Source organism: Crinia signifera, chromosome 4 (assembly GCF_055691185.1).
Source record: "Crinia signifera chromosome 4, ASM5569118v1, whole genome shotgun sequence".
NCBI classification, from domain to species: domain Eukaryota; kingdom Metazoa; phylum Chordata; class Amphibia; order Anura; family Myobatrachidae; genus Crinia; species Crinia signifera.
Genome location: NC_139220.1, coordinates 284570042 through 284596872, shown reverse-complemented (window position 1 = coordinate 284596872; position 26831 = coordinate 284570042). Strand labels below are relative to the sequence as shown.

Genomic DNA, 26831 nt, shown 5'->3' with positions numbered 1-26831 from the left:
CTGTAGAAGCGGTATCAGAAACACACACAGGAAAGGTTTAATGCATACAGAGTTCCATCTACAGTATATACACAGCACAGGCAAATAAGTCTCCTATACACACACAGCACAGCCACAGTACACTACTACAGCCATAGCAGTCTCCTATATGCACACAGTACACTACTACAGCCATAGCAGTCTCCAATACACACACAGTACACTACTACAGCCAGAGCAGTCTCCTATACACACACAGTACACTACTACAGCCAGAGCAGTCTCCTATACACACAGTATAGGCAGAGGCAGAGCAGTCTGCTATATACACAGTACAACCAGAGACAGTGCAGTCTCCTATATACAAAGTACAGGAAGAGGCAGCGAGTCCTCTATATACACAGTGCAAGCAGAGGCAGCGCAGTCTCCTATATACACAGTGCAGGCAGTGCAGTCTCCTATATACACAGTGCAGGCAGAGGCAGCACAGTCTCCTATATACACAGTGCAGGCAGAGACAGCACAGTCTCCTATATACACAGTGCAGGCAGAGACAGCGCAGTCTCCTATATACACAGTGCAGGCAGAGACAGCGCAGTCTCCTATATACACAGTGCAGGCAGAGACAGTGCAGTCTCATAATACACAGTGCAGGCAGAGGCAGCGCAGTTCCTATATACACAGTGCAGGCAGAGGCAGCGCAGTTCCTATATACACACAGTGCAGGCAGAGGCAGCGCAGTTCCTATATACACAGTGCAGGCAGAGGCAGCACAGTTCCTCTATACATAGTGCAGGCAGAGGCAGTGCAGTCTCCTATATACACAGTACAGGCAGAGGCAGCGCAGTCTCCTATACACACAGTATAGGCAGAGGCAGTGCAGTCTCCTATATACACAGTATAGGTAGAGGCAGCACAGTCTCCTATATACACAGTACAGGCAGAGGCAGCGCAGTCTCATACATACACAGTACAGGCAGAGGCTGCACAGTCTCCTATACACACAGTACAGGCAGCGCAGTCTCCTATATACACAGTACAACCAGAGACAGTGCAGTCTCCTATATACAAAGTACAGGAAGAGGCAGCGAGTCCTCTATATACACAGTGCAAGCAGAGGCAGCGCAGTCTCCTATATACACAGTGCAGGCAGCGCAGTCTCCTATATACACAGTGCAGGCAGAGGCAGCACAGTCTCCTATATACACAGTGCAGGCAGAGACAGCGCAGTCTCCTATATACACAGTGCAGGCAGAGACAGCGCAGTCTCCTATATACACAGTGCAGGCAGAGACAGCGCAGTCTCCTATATACACAGTGCAGGCATAGACAGTGCAGTCTCATAATACACAGTGCAGGCAGAGGCAGCGCAGTTCCTATATACACAGTGCAGGCAGAGGCAGCGCAGTTCCTATATACACACAGTGCAGGCAGAGGCAGCGCAGTTCCTATATACACAGTGCAGGCAGAGGCAGCACAGTTCCTCTATACATAGTGCAGGCAGAGGCAGTGCAGTCTCCTATATACACAGTACAGGCAGAGGCAGCGCAGTCTCATACATACACAGTACAGACAGAGGCTGCACAGTCTCCTATACACACAGTACAGGCAGCGCAGTCTCCTATATACACAGTACAGGCAGAGGCAGCGCAGTCTCCTATATACACAGTACAGGCAGAGGCAGCGCAGTCTCATACATACACAGTACAGGCAGAGGCAGCGCAGTCTCCTATACACACAGTACAGGCAGCGCAGTCTCCTATATACACAGTACAACCAGAGACAGTGCAGTCTCCTATATACAAAGTACAGGAAGAGGCAGCGAGTCCTCTATATACACAGTGCAAGCAGAGGCAGCGCAGTCTCCTATATATACAGTGCAGGCAGCGCAGTCTCCTATATACACAGTGCAGGCAGAGGCAGCACAGTCTCCTATATACACAGTGCAGGCAGAGACAGCGCAGTCTCCTATATACACAGTGCAGGCAGAGACAGCGCAGTCTCCTATATACACAGTGCAGGCAGAGACAGCGCAGTCTCCTATATACACAGTGCAGGCAGAGACAGTGCAGTCTCATAATACACAGTGCAGGCAGAGGCAGCGCAGTTCCTATATACACAGTGCAGGCAGAGGCAGCGCAGTTCCTATATACACACAGTGCAGGCAGAGGCAGCGCAGTTCCTATATACACAGTGCAGGCAGAGGCAGCACAGTTCCTCTATACATAGTGCAGGCAGAGGCAGTGCAGTCTCCTATATACACAGTACAGGCAGAGGCAGCGCAGTCTCATACATACACAGTACAGACAGAGGCAGCGCAGTCTCCTATACACACAGTATAGGCAGAGGCAGTGCAGTCTCCTATATACACAGTATAGGTAGAGGCAGCACAGTCTCCTATATACACAGTACAGGCAGAGGCAGCGCAGTCTCATACATACACAGTACAGGCAGAGGCTGCACAGTCTCCTATACACACAGTACAGGCAGCGCAGTCTCCTATATACACAGAACAGGCAGAGGCAGCGCAGTCTCATATATACACAGTACAGGCAGAGGCAGCGCAGTCTCATACATACACAGTACAGGCAGAGGCAGCGCAGTCTCCTATACACACAGTATAGGCAGAGGCAGCACAGTCTCCTATATACACAGTGCAGGCAAAGGCAGCATAGTCTCCTATACACACAGTACAGGCAGAGGCAGCGCAGTCTCCTATATACACAATACAAGCAGAAGCTGCAGTCTCTTATATACACAGTGCAGGCAGCGTAGTCTCCTATATACACACACAGTGCAGGCAGAGGCAGCATAGTCTCCTATACACACAGTACAGGCATAGGCTGCAGTCTCCTATATACACAGTGCAGGCAGCGCAGTCTCCTATATACACAGTACAAGCCGAGGCTGCACAGTCTCCTATATTCACAGTACAGGCAGAGGCAGCGTGGTCTCCTATACACACACACACACACACACACACACACACACAATACAATACAAGCAGAAGCTGCAGTCTCTTATATACACAGTGCAGGCAGCGCAGTCTCCTATATACACACACAGTACAGGCAGATGCAGTGCAGTCTCCTATATACACACAGAGCAGGCATAGGCAGCGCAGTCTCCTATATACACAGAGCAGACTGCACAGTCTCCTTTACACACAGTACAGACAGACGCAGTGCAGTCTCCTATATACACACAGAGCAGGCATAGGCAGCGCAGTCTCCTATATACACAGAGCAGGCTGCACAGTCTCCTTCACACACAGTACAGACAGAGGCAGCGCAGTCTCCTATACACACACAGTACAAGCAGAGGCTGCACAGTCCCCTATATACAGAGTGCAGGCTGCACAGTCTCCTTTACACACCGTACAGACAGAGGCAGCGCAGTCTTCTATACACACAGTACAAGCAGAGGCTGCACAGTCTCCTATATACACAGCGCAGTCTCCTATATAACACAGTACAGGCAGAGTCAGCGCAATCCCCTATATACACAGTGCAGGCAGAACATTCTTCTCTATATACACATAGAAAGAGTGGCACACAATGCATGCTTGTGGAAATGACCCTCTAACCTTTGTTATTGTATACATCAAGGTAATTTGGTGCAGAAAAAATGGTGATGAGGGAAGGGAAACCAGTCGTCTGACTTTTCCGGTACATTCGGTATCTGTGGATTGAAAATGAAATATTAAAAAGTAAAGAACTAAAAATGTTATCCAGTTGCTCACCACCGCCATTCACTTCTATTAGTAACTACACAATAAGTGGTAAAATGACACATTCACACGAGAGAATGCAGAGAGAAATAATTATATTCCAAGACATTGTTTCTCTGAGTAATTTCTCATCTTATAGGTGTATCCTATCCCTATTTACTCAGCATTATCCAGAAATAAAAGAGACGTTTTCCTCTACACATTACCCAGCATCCTGTGCTTCATGGGCTCGGATCACCGACAGGAGGTTGTTACTCTGCAGGAACTCGCAGACAGCAGGGTAGCTGGAATATAGACACAATATACTAGTAACATACAATGTAGTATACAGCATTCAGTGCTCTGGTTAGCCGATCCCTGGGTCGACAATGTCTAGGTCAACATTCAATAGGTTGACTGCTACTGATCGACGGTGACTAGGTCGAACCTTAAGAATGGTCGACATACCCTAGATCGACAATGATAGAAGGTTGACACAAGCTTAAGGTTGACATCTACATGGTTGACAAGGTTTTGTTTTGGTTCATACTTTACCATCCAAGTGGGCATAGTGTTCGATTATAATAGTATGCCAAGTGCAGCAAGGCACCATGTCCCAAGCATGGCGTACACTTATAGACAACAAAAAAAGTGAAAACCTCGATTTGACCTTTTGAGATTCGACCATGTACATGTCGACCTTAAGCTTGTGTCGACCTAGGGTATGTCGACTATTCTTATTTGTCGACTTAGTCACTGTCGACCAACAGTGGTCGACCTAGTGACTTTCAAACTAGACACTGTCAACCGATTATCCCAGAAGCGCGCACAGAGGAGCACAATGGTCACCTGTAGAAATAGGAGCATCCTCGTACTGTGTTGTGGGTGAAGTGCTCTAATGTCTTTTCATTGCCGTAGTCCTCAGCAGGGTCAGACCAAAGCAGGTCACACATAGGACCGAATGCCGGAGGTTCCTTGAATCTATCTAACTAATGAGACAGAAAGGAGGAGAGAAATTGAATTTGCATAACTGGCAGGACCAATGAAAAAAGGGGCGACAAATAGAAATTGAGGGTGTCAGGGTCCTGTCCAAATGATTATGTGAAAAGGAGAAAAGACAGTGAAATGCGTGTGATGTGAAAAGCGGTGGGGACTGAAACGCGTCTTCCCCAGAGGCTCTATCAATCACAGAGAGCAACATGTTGGAACCATGAGGGTTCTAGGAATTGATCATAATGATGATGTGTAAAGTGGTGGAGACCTTGAAATGCATGTAACCCTGGAGTTTTATGAATCGGAGGAGGCGAGACAGGAATAAAATGTTGGAACCATGTAAATGATGATGTGGAAAGAGGAGGAGTCAGTACAATGAATGTAACTTGGGGCCTCTTAGAATCCATATAACTGAATGGAAAGTGGGAACGAGGAGGATAACTGATGATGTGGAAAGAGGAGAAACCAGTGAAATGCGTTCACCCCAGCGGCACTAAGAACCATGTGACTTCCTGTATTCATTACTCTGCTACAAGTCTAAGAATGTGAACAGTGGGTAACCCCATGGGGAAGTCTGTCTGACGCAGCTAGCTCAGGGGACACTATGCACACCCTCATAAAATACTTCCAATTGGGTTATTTATGACGCTATTGTGTTATAGAAAAATCTTAATACTGAAGATCTAGAATGAATCTATTCAACCAGTACATATCTATAGATGTAGATTGCAGTCGTGTTATGGAAAATCACCTTTCTGATGTCATCCAGGCATGTGATTTCAGGGGAGAGACCCCCGTGCACACAGAGGAACTGCTGGTTAAGCAGAGCTGCTAGCGGGAGGCAGTCAAAGGCATCCATGCAGGAGTCATATACTCGCTCTGAATACTTAATTTTACCTGTGGGTGTAGTGCAGGACATGGATTAGAACACAGGGAGGGGAATAGAATCACAAAGCATAAGACAGACAAGCGTTTCTACCTTCTCAACACCATAGTTTATGCAGAGTTCCTCCTGCCCTACCTTCTATACAGACACAGCTCCCTGACACTTCCTGCCTCTTACAGTAATAGCGCAGCTTCTAGCAATAGAAAAGGTAATGCAACATTAACAAGAGGGTAGCGGGCGCTCATTAGAAGTTGTTCCTCATACTCTATGGATACACAAAGCTTGGGAAAGAAGATCGGAACATGAGGATGAAGCCGAACACAGACGAGGACACAGAGGGATGGGGTGAGGTGAAGACAGAGGGTACTGGATGAGACGGAACGTGATGAAGATTGATGTACTAGGAGCATAAGGTGAAGCAAGACAATGAGAGTTTTTCAACACAACCAAGTCTGTGGTGCACCGCATTTCTATATGTCAAATATACATTAATGGTCTATTTCCATATGAAGTCGCCATTCTGTGTTTTGGAAGTGCACAATCATCAGGGAAAGCAGTGTATGGTGGGAAAGGTAACCCCCCCCCCCCCCCCTCCATTACTTCTGTCCTCCTGCAATATAGATGCAGATGGATCTGTAGTACAAACATCTATACAAAGGTGCACAGACCACTGAGACTTCATAATGTCAGGACTCATCTGCTTTGAAACAGAGCCAGATGGCAAACTACATAAAAAGTCTCAGCAATAGGATGCAGTGTGCAGAGGAACTGACTGGACGGGGAACGTAGCAGGACGGATGCAGCAGAACAGATGGACACACTGATATGTGCACAGTACTGAAGGCAGCTGGATGACACAGAGCTGCCAGACAGGACTCCTGGAGCAGAAGTAAGTACACAGCAAGCAGCAGCTTCATATACAGTGTATGATGGCCCTGAATGGAATAGTCTTGCCACAAGATACCTGGAGCAGCAGGATATGGAGTAGAGGGCTGAAGTGTTCCACAAGATATCTGAGGCAGCAGCACACAAATGTGTAGTAGCATGCAGGGGCAGCAGGACGGGGCACGGCAGAGGTGCACAGGGGAGCAGGACGGGGCACGGCAGAGGTGCACAGGGGAGCAGGACGGGGCACGGCAGAGGTGCACAGGGGAGGAGGACGGGGCACGGCAGAGGTGCACAGGGGAGGAGGACAGGGCACGGCAGAGGTGCACAGGGGAGGAGGACAGGGCACGGCAGAGGTGCACAGGGGAGGAGGACAGGGCACGGCAGAGGTGCACAGGGGAAGAGGACAGGGCACGGCAGAGGTGCACAGGGGAAGAGGACAGGGCACAGCAGAGGTGCACAGGGGAGGAGGACAGGGCACGGCAGAGGTGCACAGGGGAGGAGGACAGGAGACGGCAGAGGTGCACAGGGGAAGAGGACAGGGCACGGCAGAGGTGCACAGGGGAGGAGGACAGGGCACGGCAGAGGTGCACAGGAGAAGAGGACAGGGCACGGCACAGGTGCATAGGGGAACCAGATGGGGCACAACAGAGGTGCATAGAGGAACCGGATGGGGCACGGCAGAGGTGTATAGAGGAACAGGGCAGGGCACTGCAAAGCGCATAGAGGAACCGGAGGGGGGCACGGTAGAATGCATAGAGGACACTGTAGCAAAGTGCTAGGCCAGCAGGACAGAGCAGAAGGGTAATAGTAGGAGTAGTAAACACATCAGAGTTTAGGATGCAAATGGAAACTTTAATACATTATTTCCTTATTTGACTACTATTTCCATTTAGTAGTAACTCCTAGCATTAATGCCAAATCATAATTAGTGTATGCATACAGCATTACTCATTAGCGGCTCAGTGACACACACCCCGCCCCCCACCCCCCCTAAACACTAAACATTTTATCTGCACTTTTGCATTCGATATTTCCTTGCCTGCACAGTCTATTTTTCTTTTCGATATAGAGAAAATGGGAGCGCGAACCAAATCGAACGCGGACCGAAAGTGTTTTAAAAACCATTAAGATTTCATTCGATTTCGCTTCTAGAAGCAAAAATGAACCAAAAACCTGTCAATATTTAAGCAATTCTACTAGGAAAGGAGTTCATCTGGATAGGCCTGAGTGAAGCTGGTCACATTTTACCATGGAGAAAGTGGAGTCCAACTTGCCCTTAACAGGAATGTACTGGAGAACCGAAATGCAATGTGATTATTTCTTTACAGACATTGGTACAGTTTTTACTCCACAATCTTGTCCCTTGGCAGAAACACTCAATGGTACTAGAATCCAACAGAGCCTCTAGACCAGGCATGTCCAACGTTGGCCCTCCAGATGTTTTGAAAATACACATCCCAGCATGCTTTGCAATAGTTTTAGCATTTTCTAATAGCAAAACTGTGGCAAAGCATGCTGGGATGTGTAGTTTCACAACATCTGGAGGGCCAACATTGGACATGCCTGCTCTAGACGAAACATCTGCTTTGATGTAGAGAAACTTGACTTGTGGCAACCTATGAGCTAACCATGGGTCTGAAGAACCTGTATTGTGTTTAGGAGAAGATCCTGAGGGATGATCGGGGAACGAGCAGCCAAAAGTAGATTGTCCAGAGAAGTGTAATAACGTCATTACTTGGAGATGTAGATCAGTTGCAAACCGCTAATGGTCCCTGCAAATGGGGATATGAAAGTAGGCATCCTTGTTACCAGAGAATCCCCCGGTTCTAGCCCCTGAATAATAGACCAAAGTGACGCCATCTAAAACCTGTGAACTCCGAGAAAGACAGCAAATAAGAACGTCTTGGCCCATCTAGTCTGCAGTTCTCCATTTCTCTTCATGGCAAATTCAACCCTATTCGTTCTCTAGGCTTTTGTCCGTCAGCGCATGTCTTTGTGTTCTAATACTGCTCTTCCTTTGAAGAGTGTCTTCCTCCTGGACCCTGTTAAAACACTTGAATCTGAAAGTTTCTATCACTTCCCCCCCATCTCTGCTCCAAACATACATATTAGGATATTTTAGTCTTTCCAAATAAGATTTGGGTACTTGTGTAATATCTGGGCGCCCGATTTATTCATTTCATTGCATCGCATCCAATATAGTGGCATACAATTCATGCGATGCGATTTTTCATTGTAAAGACCCAATTTTTAATTGTATAGTCACCCACTATCCAACTACGCATGTATACAGAATACATGTAAAGTAATCCGCATCCCCTCGCTGCGCTCGCCACACTATATAAAATCAACTCCATGCGTAGTTGGATAGTGGGGGTATGAAATCACCCATGGGTGACTATACAATTAAAAACCTGTTCTTTACAATGAAAAATCGCAGCACATGCCTTAAGTAGTGGCATGCAATGATAAAATCGGTCGCACAGATAATACACAAGTACCAAGATTTGTGCTGTAGGTCATGCACCATTTCCGTTGCCCTTCTTTGTAACATCTCAAATGTATTTGTATCCTTCTGGAGACATGGCCTCCAGAACTGGAAAATTTTGGAGGCGGCTGTACCAATGGCCTGTACAGTGGCATTATTACTTCTGCTACTTTCCTCTTCCAGTGCAATGAGAAGGAAGAGTGTGAGCCTGCATACTTATATTTTTGCCCTTTAATTTAGGCTGTAGTCCGCATTATTGTGTAATTTTATTTGCGGGGGTTCAGTCTGAGGCAAATGGATTAATACAAAGATTCAAGAAAAGGAGAAAGAGATGCCAATATTAGACGCACACTCAGGGAATTCCCTCTGTGTTCCATAAAAGGAGGAAACAAAGGGATTTTTAAATTGATATCAATAAAAGTGAAATTTTATTTCAAATATCTGTCTTTCATAGATGTGCGTCTAATATTGGCATCTTTTTCCCCTTTTCTTGACTATTCCTATGCAACCAAGCATCTGATTGGCCTTTCCCGTTGCTTGTTACATTAGTTACCTGCCTTCAAATCACCTTACGACTCCTAGATCCTTTTCATTATAGTACCCTCTATACCAGGCATTCCCAACCACGGTCCTCAAGGCACACCAACAGTGCAGGTTTTAGAGATATCCAGGCTTCAGCACAGATGGTTTAATCAGAATCCCTCAGATACTAATTAAGTCACCTGTGCTCAAGCCTGGATATCTACAAAACCTGCACTGGTGTGCCTTGAGGACCGTGGTTGGGAATTACTGCTCTATACCATACTTGCCTACCTGACCCTCTCCATGCGGGAGAAATTGCTCTGTTCCTGGGCTTCCCTGGTAATGTATGATTGCCATCACCTGTGCTGAAATACCTTTACCTAAGCTCCCCACAGGTGATGGCAATTCTACATTACCAGGGAAGCCCAGGAACAGAGCATTTTCTCCCGCATGGAGAGGGTCAGGTAGGCAAGTATGCTCTATACCCTTGATGGCTAACCTTGACACTCCAACTTACACATCCCAGCATGCTCTGCGTCAGATTTAGCATGGCCAAAATAGCAAAACTGAAGCAGGGCATGCTGGGTTGTGTAGTTTAAAAAACAGCTGGAGTGTCAAGGTTAGCCATCAAGGCTCTATACCAGGCATGTCCAACGTTGGCCCTCCAGATGTTTTGAAACTACACATCCCAGCATGCTTTGCAATAGTTTTAGCATTCTCTAATAGCAAAACTGTGGCAAAGCATGCTGGGATGTGTAGTTTCAAAACATCTGGAGGGCCAACGTTGGACATGCCTGCTCTATACGAAGCCTTTGGTTTTTCGAGACCCAAGTCCATTATTTTGCATAATTGCCATGCTCTTGCCCATTCCTCTCGTCTACCTAGATCATCAAGCATTTATTTTCCCTACCTGGCGTACCTACCCTGTTGCATACCTTTGTGTAATCTACAAAAAGGCTATATTTCCCTTCAATACCAGCTGTCATCAATAAAGATATTAAAAAGCACTGGTCCAAGTACAGATCCCTGCGGTACTCCACTCATGTTTCCCTCCTGTGAATATACTCCATTTACTACCACTCCCCGCTTCCTACCCTGCAGCCAACATTCACCCGCCAGGACTACTGTGACAGCATGCTGGACAATAATGAACATCTATCCGCAATTTATGCTCTAGAATGGACAGAGTAGATGGAGTAGAACGAAGCACGTCATATAGGTGACACTCACATTCTTGCTTGAAGGTGAAATACTCTGTTAGGTGTCGGCACTCATGGTTCCCTCTCAGTAGGAACAGGGTTTTGGGGTGGATTATTTTCAGGCTCCAGAGGTAAAGGACACACTGCGGGAGAGCAATAGATAAAATATATTAGAAGTGTCAGGTTCGTCTACAACATGAATATCTGCATGGCTATGTGCATACAATTCACATAATCGTGCTGGGGCCATTCACGTAGGGGGGAGGAAGAGTTTCTCCTTCTGACCTAGCACAGTCACATGTCTGATTGGGTCTTGCTAGGAGATTACGAGCAGTTTTTCAAGATATCATTTTCAAGATATGAAATGTCAACATTTTTGAGGGCATCTCCTGTGGAATATTTTCTCCATGCCCTGAGACACCAGCCGCTATTTTCAAGGGAAAGCATTTTGGGCCACATTTTATACAGAAATGCATATTTATATAATAAAATAAAAAAATGACAACATACAGTAAATAAGACAGAGACACGCCGGAAACCGCCTTAATCACGGCCAGCATTTCTTCTGCATAGTTATAACCTGCGACTTCATCCAGAGCCGAGCGACTCCAACCATTAGAGGTCAAATGTATTTCTGTATGTGTCCTTCACATGTAATGTGTACATTACTCTCTGCAGGGAAATTCCATAACTGTTTATCCAGCAGTCACACAATGGATGGAAACGCAATGTCTCATGTGCTTTGCATATGTTTAACCTTTTCAACAAGACCTATTTATCCAGGTCTAATCTGTCTGGCAGAGGAGAAGTACTTAGCCCTCGGTTTCTCTGTTTGCGACTAACCTCTATACTGAAGTATCCCCGGTCCACATAGTCCCCCAAGAAGAGGTAGCGTGTGGTGTGAGGAGAACCTCCAACCTCAAACAGCTTCATGAGGTCAAAGAACTGTCCATGGATGTCCCCACACACTGCAATGAGAGAAGAGAGATCATTCAGTGTAAACCAGAGTCCAGGACAACCAGTACTGGGGCAAGAGCTCCTCCATCTGAACATTCTATATGAAGCCATTAACAAAGGCTTTCTATTAGTTAATGAGGAATCAGCCAGACTTAAAAGGAGCCTCTTCATGCTGAAGGAAGGATATGAACGTACCGCAACAAAGACTTTTCCCTCACATGTTTCCTACCTGCACTCCGCATTAGAGCAGTGTGTGCAGATTCCACCATATACTGTAATAAGCATAATGGCAGCTCACCTGTGATGGGAGCTTCCACCTCCAACATAGTTTTCTCATGTCGCAAAACGGCAGCTCCTTCACGGATAATGCGCAACGCGACCTCTTCCTCCAATCGTCCCTCCTTGGTCAGGTGATTCTTTAGTGTTTCCAGCTGGGGGCGGCCCTCCACAAATACCTCGTTCATCGAAAGGCGCCGAGTGGGAGGGAAAGGGACAGCTGCAAGGTGGGCACAAGAGAGGGGGAAGGAAAACGATGAAACAGGACAAGACCAGAAACGCAAAAAAAATTAAAAAAAGAGACACAAATAAGCATTATACTATACATATGGGATAGGCAACATGCGGCCCTCTGGCTGTTTCGGAATTCCACATCCCAGCATGCCCTGCCAATTTTTGCTAATTGGAGTGCTAAAACACTGTAAAGGCTTGCAGGGATTTGTAGTTCCACAACAGCTAAAAAGGTCTGCATATAGCGCACCCCTACTGAATTGAAATAAGAACAGCATAACTTTGTACAATATATATGAACATGAATAAGGTCAACCTGTCAATATGCGCACCAGTGACTTAGATGCAGATCAAAGAAACTAACTATTGTATAAATCAATGGCCTTTTATTGGGTACACTTGGCTTTTTAGTGCAGACATTATAAGATAACAATGTAGCACCAAGTCAATACATTAAAGCATGCAGACAAGGTGAAGAGGTTCAGCTGTTAGGTCACATTTCTTTCCCATTCTGGTGTTTGGTCTGAAGTGACATTGATTGTGGAGTGATCGTTGGTGCCAGACAGGAACGGCTGAATGGATAGGCCGGTCCATGCTGGCAGGAAGGAGAGGAAGTTGGAAAACCAGGTACTGTGCAAGTACTATGGAGGAACCACACTCATGGCCCCAGTCCTATCAACTGAGCACAGGGAATGGAGGCACAGTGGGCACAAGCTCATCAAACCTGCACAGCTGCAAACTGGTGTGTCTAAGCTCCATTACGGCCCACGTACATGGCAATGAGTTCAGTATACACAGACGGCCTACAGTGTCACCAGATCGCAATACAATAGGATGTGATATAAGGAGATCTGCATCTAGAATATGCAACCTGCAGCAACTACCTGATGCGGTCATGTCACCATAGGTGAAATCTCTAAAGAATGCTCCAGCACCTTGTTGAATCCATATTGCAATGAGCAAGTCCCAGTGATTTTTCCTAAAAATAATGATCTGAGGAAAAATCGGACTTGCTCAGGTGGTGAATGAAGGGAGGTGGGGTTTCTATAGAAATCACTGTGCCTCATTTTCTCTCCAGCAATTGAATAGCACAACCTCCCAGCTGCAGGGATACAGGCCGGAGCTATGTCTTCTTAGGTTAATGGGATATATGCACTGGAGAATGTGTCCTATATGCGGACATAGAGAAAAGGCCTTCTGTATAAATGTACAGTGGAATCTGTAATACTTACAGTTCCTATTTTAGGACATTAATGAAATGTATTTATTGATTTGTCTTCCAATGCCTTTATGAAGTGATAGGATCTATGGCTGTACATGTAATGGATTACCAATTAACACCAGATCTATGGCTTCAGCTGAACATTTTTATTTAATAGCAATGGGAAAGAATCCAATACATAGACACAAAGGAACAATAAATCACAGCCACATACACAGAAAGTTGAGCACATAACTCAGAGCGTGTGCCCGCTGGTGCAGAGGAACACAGTATTCCCAAATATAGGGTCTGTCTGTGCAGTTTCTGTGGCAATGCCAAGGGGCTGTCAGTGTGTGAGGAGCAGGGTGCTAATTACATGGCAGGGAGAGAATCAGCCCCCACAAGACATGGCTGCCCGCTCTGCACCAGTGTATGTGTGTGGGAAAGAGAAGTGTACATCCCAGATAAACACAAGAACATGCAGAGTAACCCTTTCCTCACACAATGCTGCAGCTAGAGCAGATCCACACTTCCAGCACGTTGTAGTGTAGAGTCTGGCAATGTGCAGAACATGAAAGGAAAGGCCTTCACGCCGGTCGGGGTTTCTCTCTCTCTAAGGTCGGGGTTTTGATAGCAACAGAAGAAAAAATCCTTTTAGTTTATTAATGTATGGAGGTCACATAACAGGTCAGGAAAAAGTCTGGTTATCTCAGAAGGTACCTAGTAGGTACCTAGTGTGCAAGGTAAAACATTGCCAGTTATACCCCTTTTACATTTTTTACAAAAGCCGGTGTAAAAGGGGCCAACCCGGGTCCATTTACATGGGAATCCTACCCAGGTCCTGACCAGGGTGGAACACTAGTAGGACCTGGGTAGTTGGTGGTGTAAACTGTCCCATCCGGGTAGTACTGAAAGGATACCAGAAGTGTGTGACGCGCTTTCCGGAAGTCAGCGCCATGCGTTCCACAGTGCGTTGCCGCAGCTATAGACAGCAACCGGGAAGTACACAGCCACGAGCGGACAGCACACACAAGCTCCGGGCACCCCTGCTACCTGGCGTTCTACAGGCGGACCTGCCACAGCCCTATCCCACATTAGGAAGCAGCGCTGATCAGCAGTAGCGGGACCAAGAGCTTAAAGGAGGAGGGTGCGTGATGTACCTCCCACTCCAGCGACTACATTTTTGTTTGAAGGATATATACCATACCTACGGAAATCATAACTGGATGCAGTATCATTTATGTTCTTTTTTGGAGGGAGCACATGGGAGATGATGCACTTTTATACTGTTATCTGTACTTGATCATTGAATAAAACTTGATCACAGACCTTCACCATCACCTGTGCACAGCAGGGGCAGCCAAGTGCAAAAGGTAGGACTCATTTCATTAGACTCAATCTGTTCAGTCCACAAAGAATAAGTGATGTCACTTGCTCTTTGTAAACTTTTGTCTCAGTGATGTCACTAGCTCCCTTTAAGCTTTGTGCCCTTATTTTAGTTTCAACAACCCAACCCAAATCTAAGGCCCCATCCAGTAGTGTGAGGTCTCGCATACAATACCGGGCGGCTGGACTGCATACAATGCATCCTATGCCGTCCCCTTGCATATGATGTATGCAATCCCATTCATGGCTGTGGGGTTAGTTCAAGATTCATGGCAGCCACGACGATCTGTGACTCCGATCATAGGAGCATGGGAACGAGCTTCGGATCGGAGCAGGGAAAATGACATGCGATATGGCCACTTTCTATCTGATCCCTCATTCCAGATGCCCGAAATCTGATGAAGTGTCTATGTCGCTCTGGTGGATGGGGCCTTAACTCTGCACATGTTTTACATCTGCTCCACCTGCAGTGCAACATTGTTTTGCCCATTTGCATGCTTTTGTGCTTTGCTAACAAAACTGAATCAGGCTGTGTGGCCATACTAATACCTCCCCAGTGAGCATTAGTTCCCAGTGAGTTTGGTGCCTCTGTTAGGTCACTGGCTCCCTGTACGCTGCTCACACATGTAATATTTGCATGCAAGTCAAATTAGCTTTTTTAAAACAAGCTCATCATTGAAGGATTTGCACACACACACACACACACACACACATTGATCTATGAAAAAGGTGTTAAATGATCACTGAACTAGGACTGTTCAATCCTCCCCACACATACTGTATATCCGTTTCACACCGCAACTTACACCCGGGTAAGTGCCGGATTGCTGCAGGGTTAACCTGGGTCAAACTAGCAATTCGACCCGGGTTATAAGAAGGGTTAAACCCGTGCCCCCCCTGTGTTTAATGAGCGACCCAGGTTTAGTGTGAAAGTACCGGACCCGGCAATGCGGTGCGAAAGTGGTATTAGTGACATGATTATAGTTCTGTAATATCAATGAGTCCCACTGTGAATGATCTGCTGTCTGTCAAGTATGCAGTTCTAGCAAGGTGCATACACACTGGGCGTTTTTACCAAGCGTGTATGCACAGCGATGATCGTGTGTGTGCACTGAAAGTGATTTTCCAGGGGGTGGACTACTTTCAATAGCAGAAAGTTATGAAAAGCCGTCCTACCCGTTTCTCATCTGCTGGTAATGCCATGGCGACGATGCGGGAGTGCGCATAACCGCTCATCAACAGGCTGAACACACTGCGCGGCTTTGGAGCTGAAACTGCAAAACTGAGCGGCTTTCAGCTCAAAATCACCCAGTTTGTATGGGCCTTCAGCTCTTAAATACAAGTAAGTGTGTGGGCTGCCGGGCATCTTCTCCCTATACCAACTTTAAATTATTCTGATAGTCCTACTACAGCTGTGCCTGAATCACTCTGAGCCCATGTTCTTTATAATAAAAAAAATAATCCAGATAAAAAAACCAATGAGTCATTAGCCCTGCCGCTCTCTACATGCAAACCTCTCCCTGTAACGCACTGACTGGTGAGGGTATATACCTGCCGCTATGTGAAGCAGTGGTGTATTAGGATCTGCTGGCTGGAAGGATCACAGGCCAGAGAACACACCACCTGTTCTTCAAGGTTATAAGTTAGTAAGTGTAGATAGACGCTGATAAATATACACATGGACATGTGCATACAGGCGGAGCAGCACTCAGTTCAGCTGTACAGCCATGCACCAGCCACCCCCATCCCTCCCTCCATGGGACAGTGGTGATCCAGATACAGTAATTAGGGCAAGTCTCTTCTGAGCACTAGGAGGATTCCAGGCTTGGCTGGAGGTGCCATAATCTTCACCAGCAACCTGTGTGACTGTACTGGAAGGTGAAGGATGTCTGTGTTGTGCTAGTAAGGACTATATATAGCCACACACCTGTGCCAGATACATGTATGTATGGGATAGGACTATCCCTTTATTTCCAATTACAGCATTCCGTACCTTAGTCACATGACAGTGATAAGTACATTGCTAGACCCGCATAATAAACATAGCAATACTATGGATTCATTGTTTTGTCTATAAGGTGGTGGGGGGGGGGGGCTGGACCACATTAACCCTTTCAGGTCCAACGTCTAGTCAGGCTCAACAGCCCTAGGGCTAATAGCAGAGCTAATGGTGAGTCACTTTGAAATAAGAACATTAACATCATTCAACTTAGACCATTTAAAAAAAATACAATTACAATGAATTTAAACCAATTTTGAATTGCAAAAATAAAATTAAAATAAAAAAACTACTGCACTCATGTGACCCATCTGGGACATGTCCACAGTACAAGTGGAGCATGGGAACATTCATCTCTACAGTGGCTAGTCCCGGCAAGACCCGTTAAGTACACATTTTGCACAGCGCTTCCCACTCACACTATGCATAAGACACATTTATTTATTCTAAATTACCATCTGATGCGAGGCATATCCTAAACAGAGGCACTATGTGTAGGACATTATTGGTGTAAGTCAAATTATTTTTTACGCCGGTTGCCACGGGTGGCTGACGGAGCAATTCTATTGTTCAGCAGTGAGCAGCCGCCAGCATTTTTGCTCGTAGCCCCCCTGTACTGGTGAGCAGGAATGTGTGAAAAGTGACCCGTTTGGGGCCCAAAAAGCACTCTCCGCGTTGCATCCAGAACGTAAGATGCTTTAAACCCTTTTTTTATCAACATGATAGATGGAGATCGGGCATGCAAAAAAAGTTGAAATGCACTGATTTCTGGACACTGCTGCGAGGTATATTCTGAATAAGAGGCACTATGGTGTGTGACATTATGATTTCTGGACACTGCTGCGAGGTATATTCTGAATAAGAGGCACTATGGAAGGCATGTCCAAAGTCCGGCCCGGGGGCCAATTGCGGCCCGTGCCATCATTTCAAGTGGCCCGCAGCCTCCAGCCAGAAGCGGGCGGAGCATCAGATGCAGGATGCAAAGCACAGGACACTAAAGGTGGGGTCCCGGCGAACGTGCCTTTACCTTGCTATCTGCAGCAGTGAGGAGGTGCCAGCTGCCACATGAGATGTGTTTGGCGGCTTTTGGGTGAGTGTGCGTCCAACCCCTAGACATTCAGAGAAGGGGGGGGGGGGGGGGAAGCTATGGGACAGAGTGAATGGGTGCAAAGTGGGGAACATACAGTGAATTGGGGGCATACAGTGAAGGATGGTCAGGCAGGGGAATATAATGTGAAGGGGTAGAGTGGAGAACATACAGTGAATGGGGGCAGGCAGGGGAATATACAGTGAATGGGGACAGAGTGGGGGACCATTCTGATGTGATTAATGATTCAAAAAATGTCAGGCTGAATGGTCGGCCCCCACACATTTTCACCTCACCAAATCTGGCCCTCGTCGCAAAAAGATTTGACACCCCTGCTATGGTGTGTGACCTTATGATTTCTGGACACTGCTGCGAGGTATATTCTGAATAAGAGGCACTATGGTGTGTGACCTTATGATTTCTGGACACTGCTGAAAGGTATATTCTGAATAAGAGGCATAATGGTGTGTGACCTTATGATTTCTGGACACTGCTGCAAGGTATATTCTGAATAAGAGGCACTATGGTGTGTGACATTATGAATTCTGGACACTGCTGCTATGGTGTGTGACATGAGTTCTGGACACTTCCTCAGCGGTCAGCACCTGACGAAAAATAATCCTAGAGAGTACAGGTATTGTTCAGTGCACACACTGGGGTCACTGGAGTGTCCTACTGACCACCTCCAAATGTGAGCAATGGTTCCCACCGCATATCAAATATGCTTGATATGTGGTGTCATTGGTAGCGGGTGAGCAGCCTCATGCATAGAAATATGACTGAGGAATAATCAGGAAGGTATTATTCATATTATCCTCTCCCCCTCCTCCCAATATCCCCTCTATCAGCCCAACGCTCACTAGCAGATTTCTGTGCTGCGCTGATATATGTGGGAGTCTGCAGGAAATCTGGGGGAAGGGTTCCTTGCAATGTTTTGGCTGCTACTTCAGCTAAGTAGGAATAATGTAATGGGATTTACACATGACATTCGTATGCATTGCTGTGGAAACTTCCATTTTCCGAGCCGTTATTCCTACAGGACGGAACCACATCAGAATGGCACATCCGACCTCCTCAAAATGCTGCCAAATACATGCACAACGCGCCATGCATCACAGCAGGAGAATACGCCTTAGTTCTGTGTGATCCTGCAGTGACCTGAATAAACCAGTGACAAGAAGTAAGGTCTACCTAGTGGTGCAGGAGATGTCAGCCATCTTACTAGTGGACTGAGTGAGCCTCAGAGAGAGAAGGGCCTATTTGCACATGAGACGCACATAGGAAAACCGCACACAATTGTCACATGCGTATCTTGAGTTATATGTATTTTAAGATGGATCCAGTTCATTTGCGCCAAACTTCCATCCAATGTAAAAGCCAGGGTACCTTATGTGCACACTACAATAATATAATATAATAAAGTGTCCAGCGAGAAGTTCACAAATGGGTTCTCAAATTCAATATACAATCTACATAAATGGCCAATCAGAACTATACAGAGCTGACAATAGTACAGGGTGATTCAAAGTTGCAGGAAATGGGAACACTGAATACTCCAGTAAGGTATGGGCGAGTAGGGCTACCTTATCTTTTACGGTGTGTACTGAACATACCTTACTGGAGTATTCCATTTTCCCATTTCCTGCACAGTTTTGGAAACAAAAGGGGTGTACTAGACTTTTGAATCACCCTGTAGTAAATATTTGGTATGGATGCACCAACCCAAGACTGCAACTAGGGGGGCACATGACCCGGGTGCCAGATCAGAGGGGGCGCTGACAGGGTTGGCGTGAAACAGGTAAATGCACTGCTGAAGACTCGCGTTCCCTGCGCCACCATGCTGGCCTCACACCCAGTGCCAATGCTGCTGAAATAGGTGTAACAGGGAGGAGGGGAGCAGCACACAACACAGGATTGGTACTAAATCCCGACAGCCGGAATCCTGGCATTCAAATTCCTGACACCGGAATCCCGACCGCGGGGGGACGTGGACCCCCCCCCCTGTGGGCTTGCTCCGCTCACCACGCAGCGGGCCCGGTGCCTCGCCACACTAAATTATTCTCTCTCTATGGGGGCCATGGACTTCAGCGGTCGGGATTTTGATTTCCGGGATTGTAACTGCATCTCTGCAACACACCTGACTAGCACTGCAGTCAGGACTTTATCCACCCACTGGGCTCTGGCATGATGCTATGAGCACAGAGGACTTGGAAGAGATGCTGATAATATGATAGGTAAGACAAATATCACCTATATGTGTATGCACTGGAGTAGTGCAGTGCAACCCAGTATGTGCGCACGAGCTGTAGTGCAGTGCAACCCAGTGTGTGCATGCACTGGAGTAGTGCAGTGCAACCCAGTATGTGCACACGAGCTGTAGTGCAGTGCAACCCAGTGTGCTCACAAGCGAGCTGGCGCAGTGCATCCCAGTGTGTGTGTGTGCTGGAGCAGTGCAGTGCATCCCAGTGTGTGTGTGTGCGTGCCGGAGCAGTGCAGTGTAACCCAATATATGTGTGTATGTGTTGAAGCAGTGCAGTGTAACCCAGTGTGTGTGTGTGTGTGTGTGTGTGTGGGGGGGGGGGGGGCTGGAGCAGTGCAGTGTAACCCTGTGTGTGTGTATGTGTAAGGGGGGGGGGGGGGTGTTGGAACATTGCAGTGTAACCCAGTATATGTGTGTATGTGCTGAAGCAGTGCAGTGTAACCCAGTGCGTGTGTGCTGGAGCAGTGCAGTGTAACCCAATATATGTGTGTATGTGTTGAAGCAGTGCAGTGTAACCCAGTGTGTGTGTGTGGGCTGGAGCAGTGCAGTGTAACCCAGTTTGTGCGTGCTGGAGCAACGCAGAGTAACCCAGTGTGTGCGTGCTGGAGCAATGCAGAGTAACCCAGTGTGTGCGTGCTGGAGCAACGCAGAGTAACCCAGTGCATGTGTGTGCTGGAGCAGTGCAGTGTAACCCAATATATGTGTGTATGTGCTGAAGCAGTGCAGTGTAACCCAATATATGTGTGTATGTGCTGAAGCAGTGCAGTGTAACCCAGTGTGTGTGTGGGCTGGAGCAGTGCAGTGTAACCCAGTGTGTGTGCGTGCTGGAGCAACGCAGTGTAACCCAGTATGTGCGTGCACATGTGTGTATGTGCTGGAGCAGTGCAGTGTAACCCAGTGTGTGTGTGTGGGCTGGAGCAACGCAGAGCAACCCAGTGTGTGCGTGCTGGAGCAACGCAGAGTAACCCAGTGTGTGTAGGTGCTGGAGCAGTGCAGTGTAACCCAGTGCGTATGTGTGCGGGATGGAGCAGTGCAGTGTAACCCAGTGTGTGTGTGCTGGAGCAACGCAGTGTAATCCAGTGTGTGTGTGGGTGCTGGAGCAGTGTGGCAATGCATGTATATTACCCCTTTCACATCGCACCTTGGACCCGGGTTATTGCTGGGTCGGTAACTTATGGACCCTGGTCGAGGTGTGGTGTGAAAGCACCACAGCTTATATACCGGGTTGGACAACCCAGCATTCGGCCAGGTTATAAGAAGGGTTAAACCCGGGTTGCCCTCTGTATAATGTGCAACCCTGGTTTACATGTGAAAGGGATAAACTGGGTTGGAGCTGGGACTACGATTCCAAGTCAGACCCGGCTCTGCAATGTGAAAGCGTACAAGGTATACTACTGTGTGGCACAAAGTGCTATAAAAGGGCATTTTTACTCTGTGCCATATTGTGCATAAGGTGCTCTGTTGTGCAATGGGAACTTGTATGTGGTGTAACATTAATAAGGGGTAATACTGTATGGTGTAATATGAATAAGATTGCACTACTGTTCAGCATAATTTCATTTGAATTTTTTTTTGGGGGGGGGGGGGATGTGACCAAAACCACTTGTGGGACTATGCCCTTATTGTGCACATCGTAGGCTTGTCCACCACATTACACAGAAGTCTTCTGTATGCATGACATCCTATTGTAAAATGCAACAGAATATGCTGCGCTATATTAGAAACTTAATAAAATAAATAAATGTGTAGACTATGCAGAGGCAAACTAGCATATCCCAAAGCTGCATGCACCCTCTGCCCTTACAGCACAAGCTGCGGTTACTACGCTTACCTACCATGACACACACATAGCTATATAAACAGACAGTACCTGGGGCATGCATGGGGTTAACTCATTGTGACCAAGCGGCATATACTGGTTCCATATAGGGCAATGCTATAACACCAGCCCTATGCACCAAGCAGTCTGTGATGGCAAATACAGTGGCTGCGCTAAGTCTGCGCTGTGCACCAGCTTCCCACTTATACTGCTGCCTCCACATTACCGTTCAATTCATTATCCAATGTCCCTAATCAATTATTCATTCTGGCCACGCTTCACCTCCACATAAATCCTAATGTATTGCATATACGCGAAGCCAACCCACTAAATCACTAGCATGCCTCTAACACCTAGATACAGCATTGCATCCACTTATAAGTCTTACATTATACATCAACCCAGCACCGGCTCTGGGATGAGCACTGCTTTATACGCTGCCACTATTGGGGGAGTTTCTCACAACTAATGGGGTCAGTGTACTTATGACAGCGCCGTGTCCTAAGTATAACCAGGGTAATTTACAAGGAGTAACAGAGCAGTGATGCAATACCATGCCCACCTCTTACTGTGCCACCCTCCACTACACACTAGTTTACCCCATACCGATTGCTGCCCTTGCACCTTCTGGGGCCACCGCAGGTGTAGTGACAAGGATCCTGTCCTCTCTCTCAGCCTTTCCCCCTGTGGTGTCTCCATCACAGGTTGGCTGGCTTTTAACTGTTCCCATGCTGCATCCGTCCCTCCAGGTGGAGGATTATAAAGGGACAGAGACACTCTAAAGCCGCGCCACACACCTCCAAGCAAAGCTGGTGTGTGGGGGAGGAGGGCAGGAAATCCTATTAGTGAGTCAGGAGGGGGAGGGAGAACCACGATTACCCTGCACAGAACGCTCTTTATAACAACCACCCTACATGCAAAGTACATTACCTGTGCGCCCTTTCCAGGTTTCTGAGGGCAGCATACCAGGCCAAACCATTAATCTATGATATGCGGTCGCTAGGTCGACATGTGTTTTTCTTCCTTTTTTCTTTTTAAAGGTGGTTTTGCATACTTTACTGTTCAAGTGGGCATAGAGAATATAATAGTGTGCCGAGTGCAGCGAAGCACCGTGCCCGAAGCCATGCAAGGGGACGCAGTACACTTTATCCATGTCAACAGACACCAATAAAAATGTGAAAAACTCATGTCGACCATACCTGTGCCAACTATGTCTGTATCAACCACAAGCTTGTGTTGACCACAAAAGCGTGCCGACCTTGGGTATGTCGACCTAGATATTGTCTACCATTTATACTGTAACTTAACCTATTACTTACAACATAACACTGTACACGTCTTTTAAATTAAGAAAATGTACAGACAATGGTCAAAACCGGCACCGTGACTGTAACAGAGGCTGCTGAGATCCAAACACTGTGGCTAGAGACGAAACCAGCCCAAAGTGACTCCATGTTGTGCTTAGGATGAGGAAAGCATGTCAGTGAGGTGTGTGCACAAGACCATACAGCAGGCTCTGCGGTGATGTAGCACCCCACATTTACACATATGTGACTAACAATATACCACAGTCCCTGACCCACCGCCCGTGAGCTGATCCCTAAAGGGACTTGGATCCACAGGACTGAGGGGTAGATTTATTAAGCTCGGTGAAGTGATAAAGTGTCTGGTTTTTATCACAGTCCAATCCGCTCCTACCTGTCATGTTTCAAACCAAGCCTGTAACTTCACAGGAAGGAGCTGATTGGTCGGTAATAAAAACCAGACAGTTTATCACTTCACCGAGCGTAATAAATCTTGCAACTAAAATGCCTAGCATAATGTGTGGGGGCCGCCATTTTCCAACACAAAAAGGGCAGTCAATTGAAAAGCTCCGAGGACATCCTTTCCGGTGCTATACATACTGTGCTGAATTAAACGGACCCCAAACATCTAGTATTTAGACACAACTGGGGAAACCAATCCCTGGCCAGTTTTTTTTTATCACAGGCTTTGCTCAATTCTGCGATTGACCTCCAGGACCCACGTCATGACGGGAACTGCTCTGCAGGCACCGCTAAGGGGCCACAGGCCCTGCTTGAAGGGTGGTATGTGAAGCTCTAGGGCCGTGCAGGTGACTGGACATGTGGCCTCTATCATCACAATGCTATTCAATTAGATACCGGCAATCAAACTTGCGAGCAGCCCCTAAGGAGAAGTTATTGGTGATTTCTGCTTGCATTCTTTGTAGTCACTTCCAGCACTTTACCCAGGAGAGGAGACCAACCTACACACCCTGCAGGCAACGGAATCTGCCCCGGAGCGCAGCTATGTACATAGCGACTTATTAGGAGAGAAAAACCCATTTGTTTTCTTGTGCTGACAGCACACGTTATATGGAACCGCACAGCTAATTACATACAGCAGAAACAACATGCGCATCAGATGCATCTCTGCAGTATACATATAGTATATGCATCTCTTAATAAGCCCCTAATGACAACCACAATTGTGCACAGTCCTTCTGGAGCAGGCACACATAGCCAACTTGTGCAGACTGTACACTGCGAGTCACAAATCCCACATCTCCATATGTGCAGCCAATTTTCCTTGTAAAGCCGCCCTGCAGTTACCCTAAGGCTACAGGGATTCTGGAGTTTGCAATGCAGTGCTTATTGCACGTAACAGCCCACATAGAGTAACATGAACCGCAATTACACACACAGTCCATTTATGTTTCATAAACATGTGTCACAGCAATAGCAACACAGGAAGCTACTGGATCTGATGTACGCAAAAGCCAGTGGAAACACACATGTAACACTGCTTAGCTGCGTCTCATTTTAATGTGCTCCCGATAAGAGGAATATTTTCATGGGCGCACGTCACTTACTGAACAGGACAGGACGAGTTTTAAAGAAAATACAGATAAATGCAGAATAGTAATGCTAGTGGTTGGCTCCTATCAGTTTCACAATCTGAACCATAGAAGTTTTCCAGTAAGTATAAGTAATCCCGATGTAGATGGGGCGGATCACGTGTGGTTATGTCACTATCTAGGAGAGGTCACAAAGTAAGGTCAGTGGTAACAATGGTAAGAAGTCCTGTACTAGAGTGCGTCATATGTGGAAACTATGTGTGGCAAAATAGCTTTATCATGCATAGTTGAGAAAGTCTGAAGGGTGTATTAATATATGGGTTCACCTGTGGTAACATTAAGAGCTAGATAAAACGTATAGGAGCAAATCCTGGCCTCCTACCATGGCTCTCCAGCTGCTAAATTCCCAGCATTCACTGCCACAGTTTTGATATTAGAAAATGCTAATAAGGTGGCACATCATGCTGGGATGTGTAGTTCCACAATAGCTGGAGAGAGACAGGTTGGCCAGGCCGAGAACTGTCAAAATCAGTCAGTCAAACAACAGGGATGTATGAAAAAAAGTCCAGAAAATGAAGATAAAAAGTTTGGAAACACTCAGATCAACCTTTTCCTCTACGAATTAATGCCATGTCCACATAATGCTTGTGTTGACCCTTTTAACCATGCCAACCAACACAGTGACTAGTCTGACCTCGACTGGAGTGGCTGGAAAAAGTTGCAATGATCTGTGTATGTTAACCAGGAATGGCGGTGGCTGCGTAAAGATGGTAGTGCTGGCAGGGAAAGGATGGTGGCGCTGGGAGTGGGCAGGGACTGGGAAGGGATGGTGGCGCTGGGGGTGGGCAGGGACTGGGAAGGGATGGTGGCGCTGGGGGTGGGAAGGGACTGGGAAGGGATGGTGGCGCTGGGGGTGGGAAGGGATGGTGGTGCTGGGGGTGGGCAGGGACAGGGAAGGGATGGTGGCGCTGGGGGTGGGCAGGGACTGGGAAGGGATGGTGGCGCTGGGGGTGGGCAGGGACTGGGAAGGGATGGTGGGCAGGGACTGGGAAGGTGGTGCAGGGTTTATGTACTTGTCTAGGATGGTAATCCAAAAATGTAGCTGACTATAGTGATTGTAAAGGTTGGTGGTGCTGACCATAGAGGGGGAATGAGGTCAGGAGGGCCCGGAGGGCAGGGCGGGGAGGGGGTCAGGATGGCACGGAGCGCAGGGCGGGGAGGGGGTCAGGAGGGCACGGTTCGCAGGGCGGGGAGGGGGTCAGGAGGGCACGGTTCGCAGGGCGGGGGTCAGACAGACATGTCACCGTACCTTTGACAGCTCGCTCTGTGCTGGACAGCTTGCTGGGAACCCGGGGTGCTGACATGACGCCTTCTGGCCTCGGATGCCTCTCTCGGTGGCCCGGTGTTTGGATGCCTCTGGGCTGCTGTCACTTCCCCGCCATGTCCCGCACCTGGCTATGGAGATGGCCGCAGTCACTGGGCGGTCTCGCTGGCTGTCACGGCTTCCTGTCAGTGTCCTCACATCGCTCTCTTGCCCCGGCCGTCTCTCCCTAGGGCATCCCCTCTCCCCGGCACTCTTTGTTCTTCTGATCTGTAATGCCGTCTAATCTGCACGCTGCCCCGGTGTGACAATGCCGCCCCCTGCGCTGCCCGGCTGCCGCCTCCTGCGCCCCCTCCCGACCGCACGCTCTCTCCTGTCCCTCGCCCCGGCTGTCTCTCCAGGTCCCCGGGCGTCTCTCTCTTTCTCTCTCTTCCTCAGACTCGGTCTCTCTCTCTCCCGCGGGTGCGTGCTTCCGCCCACCTGCCGGCCTCGGGAGCGCGCACGCCGGGCACGCCCGCAGCCGGATTCCTGCGTCAGCCTGAGACTACCACCTCCAGCATGCACCGGGCGGTCCCTGTCAGGAGGAAGGCAGAGCGGGCGCAATGCGTGATGGTAAATGTAGTTCTCCCTAATACTAACCAGCTCTAGTAGACAGTCATTAGGTTGACAGGCCAAAAATTGACACAAATAAAAGATTGACATTACAATGGTTAATGCCTGAATAAGGTCGACATAAGTTTCACATTTTATCATTTTTTTGGTACTTCCTCATC

The 26831-nt window shown here is 47.6% G+C and overlaps 1 protein-coding gene across 1 annotated transcript in view; it reads right to left on the bottom strand.

Moving 5' to 3' along the window:
- The window catches only part of PPP3CC (protein phosphatase 3 catalytic subunit gamma), a 40361-nt gene extending 13787 nt beyond the window's left edge, over window positions 1-26574 (bottom strand). Inside the window, exons 1-8 of the mRNA XM_083184833.1 lie at window positions 26047-26574; window positions 11920-12117; window positions 11508-11632; window positions 10696-10807; window positions 5433-5578; window positions 4538-4677; window positions 3916-3993; window positions 3566-3660 (exon numbers count right to left, since the gene is read on the bottom strand). Of these exons, the coding sequence (XP_083040959.1) occupies window positions 3566-3660; window positions 3916-3993; window positions 4538-4677; window positions 5433-5578; window positions 10696-10807; window positions 11508-11632; window positions 11920-12117; window positions 26047-26101 (949 nt within the window). The 5' untranslated portion in view covers window positions 26102-26574. The remainder of the gene's footprint in view (window positions 1-3565; window positions 3661-3915; window positions 3994-4537; window positions 4678-5432; window positions 5579-10695; window positions 10808-11507; window positions 11633-11919; window positions 12118-26046) is intronic.
- Window positions 26575-26831: the final 257 nt, after the last annotated feature.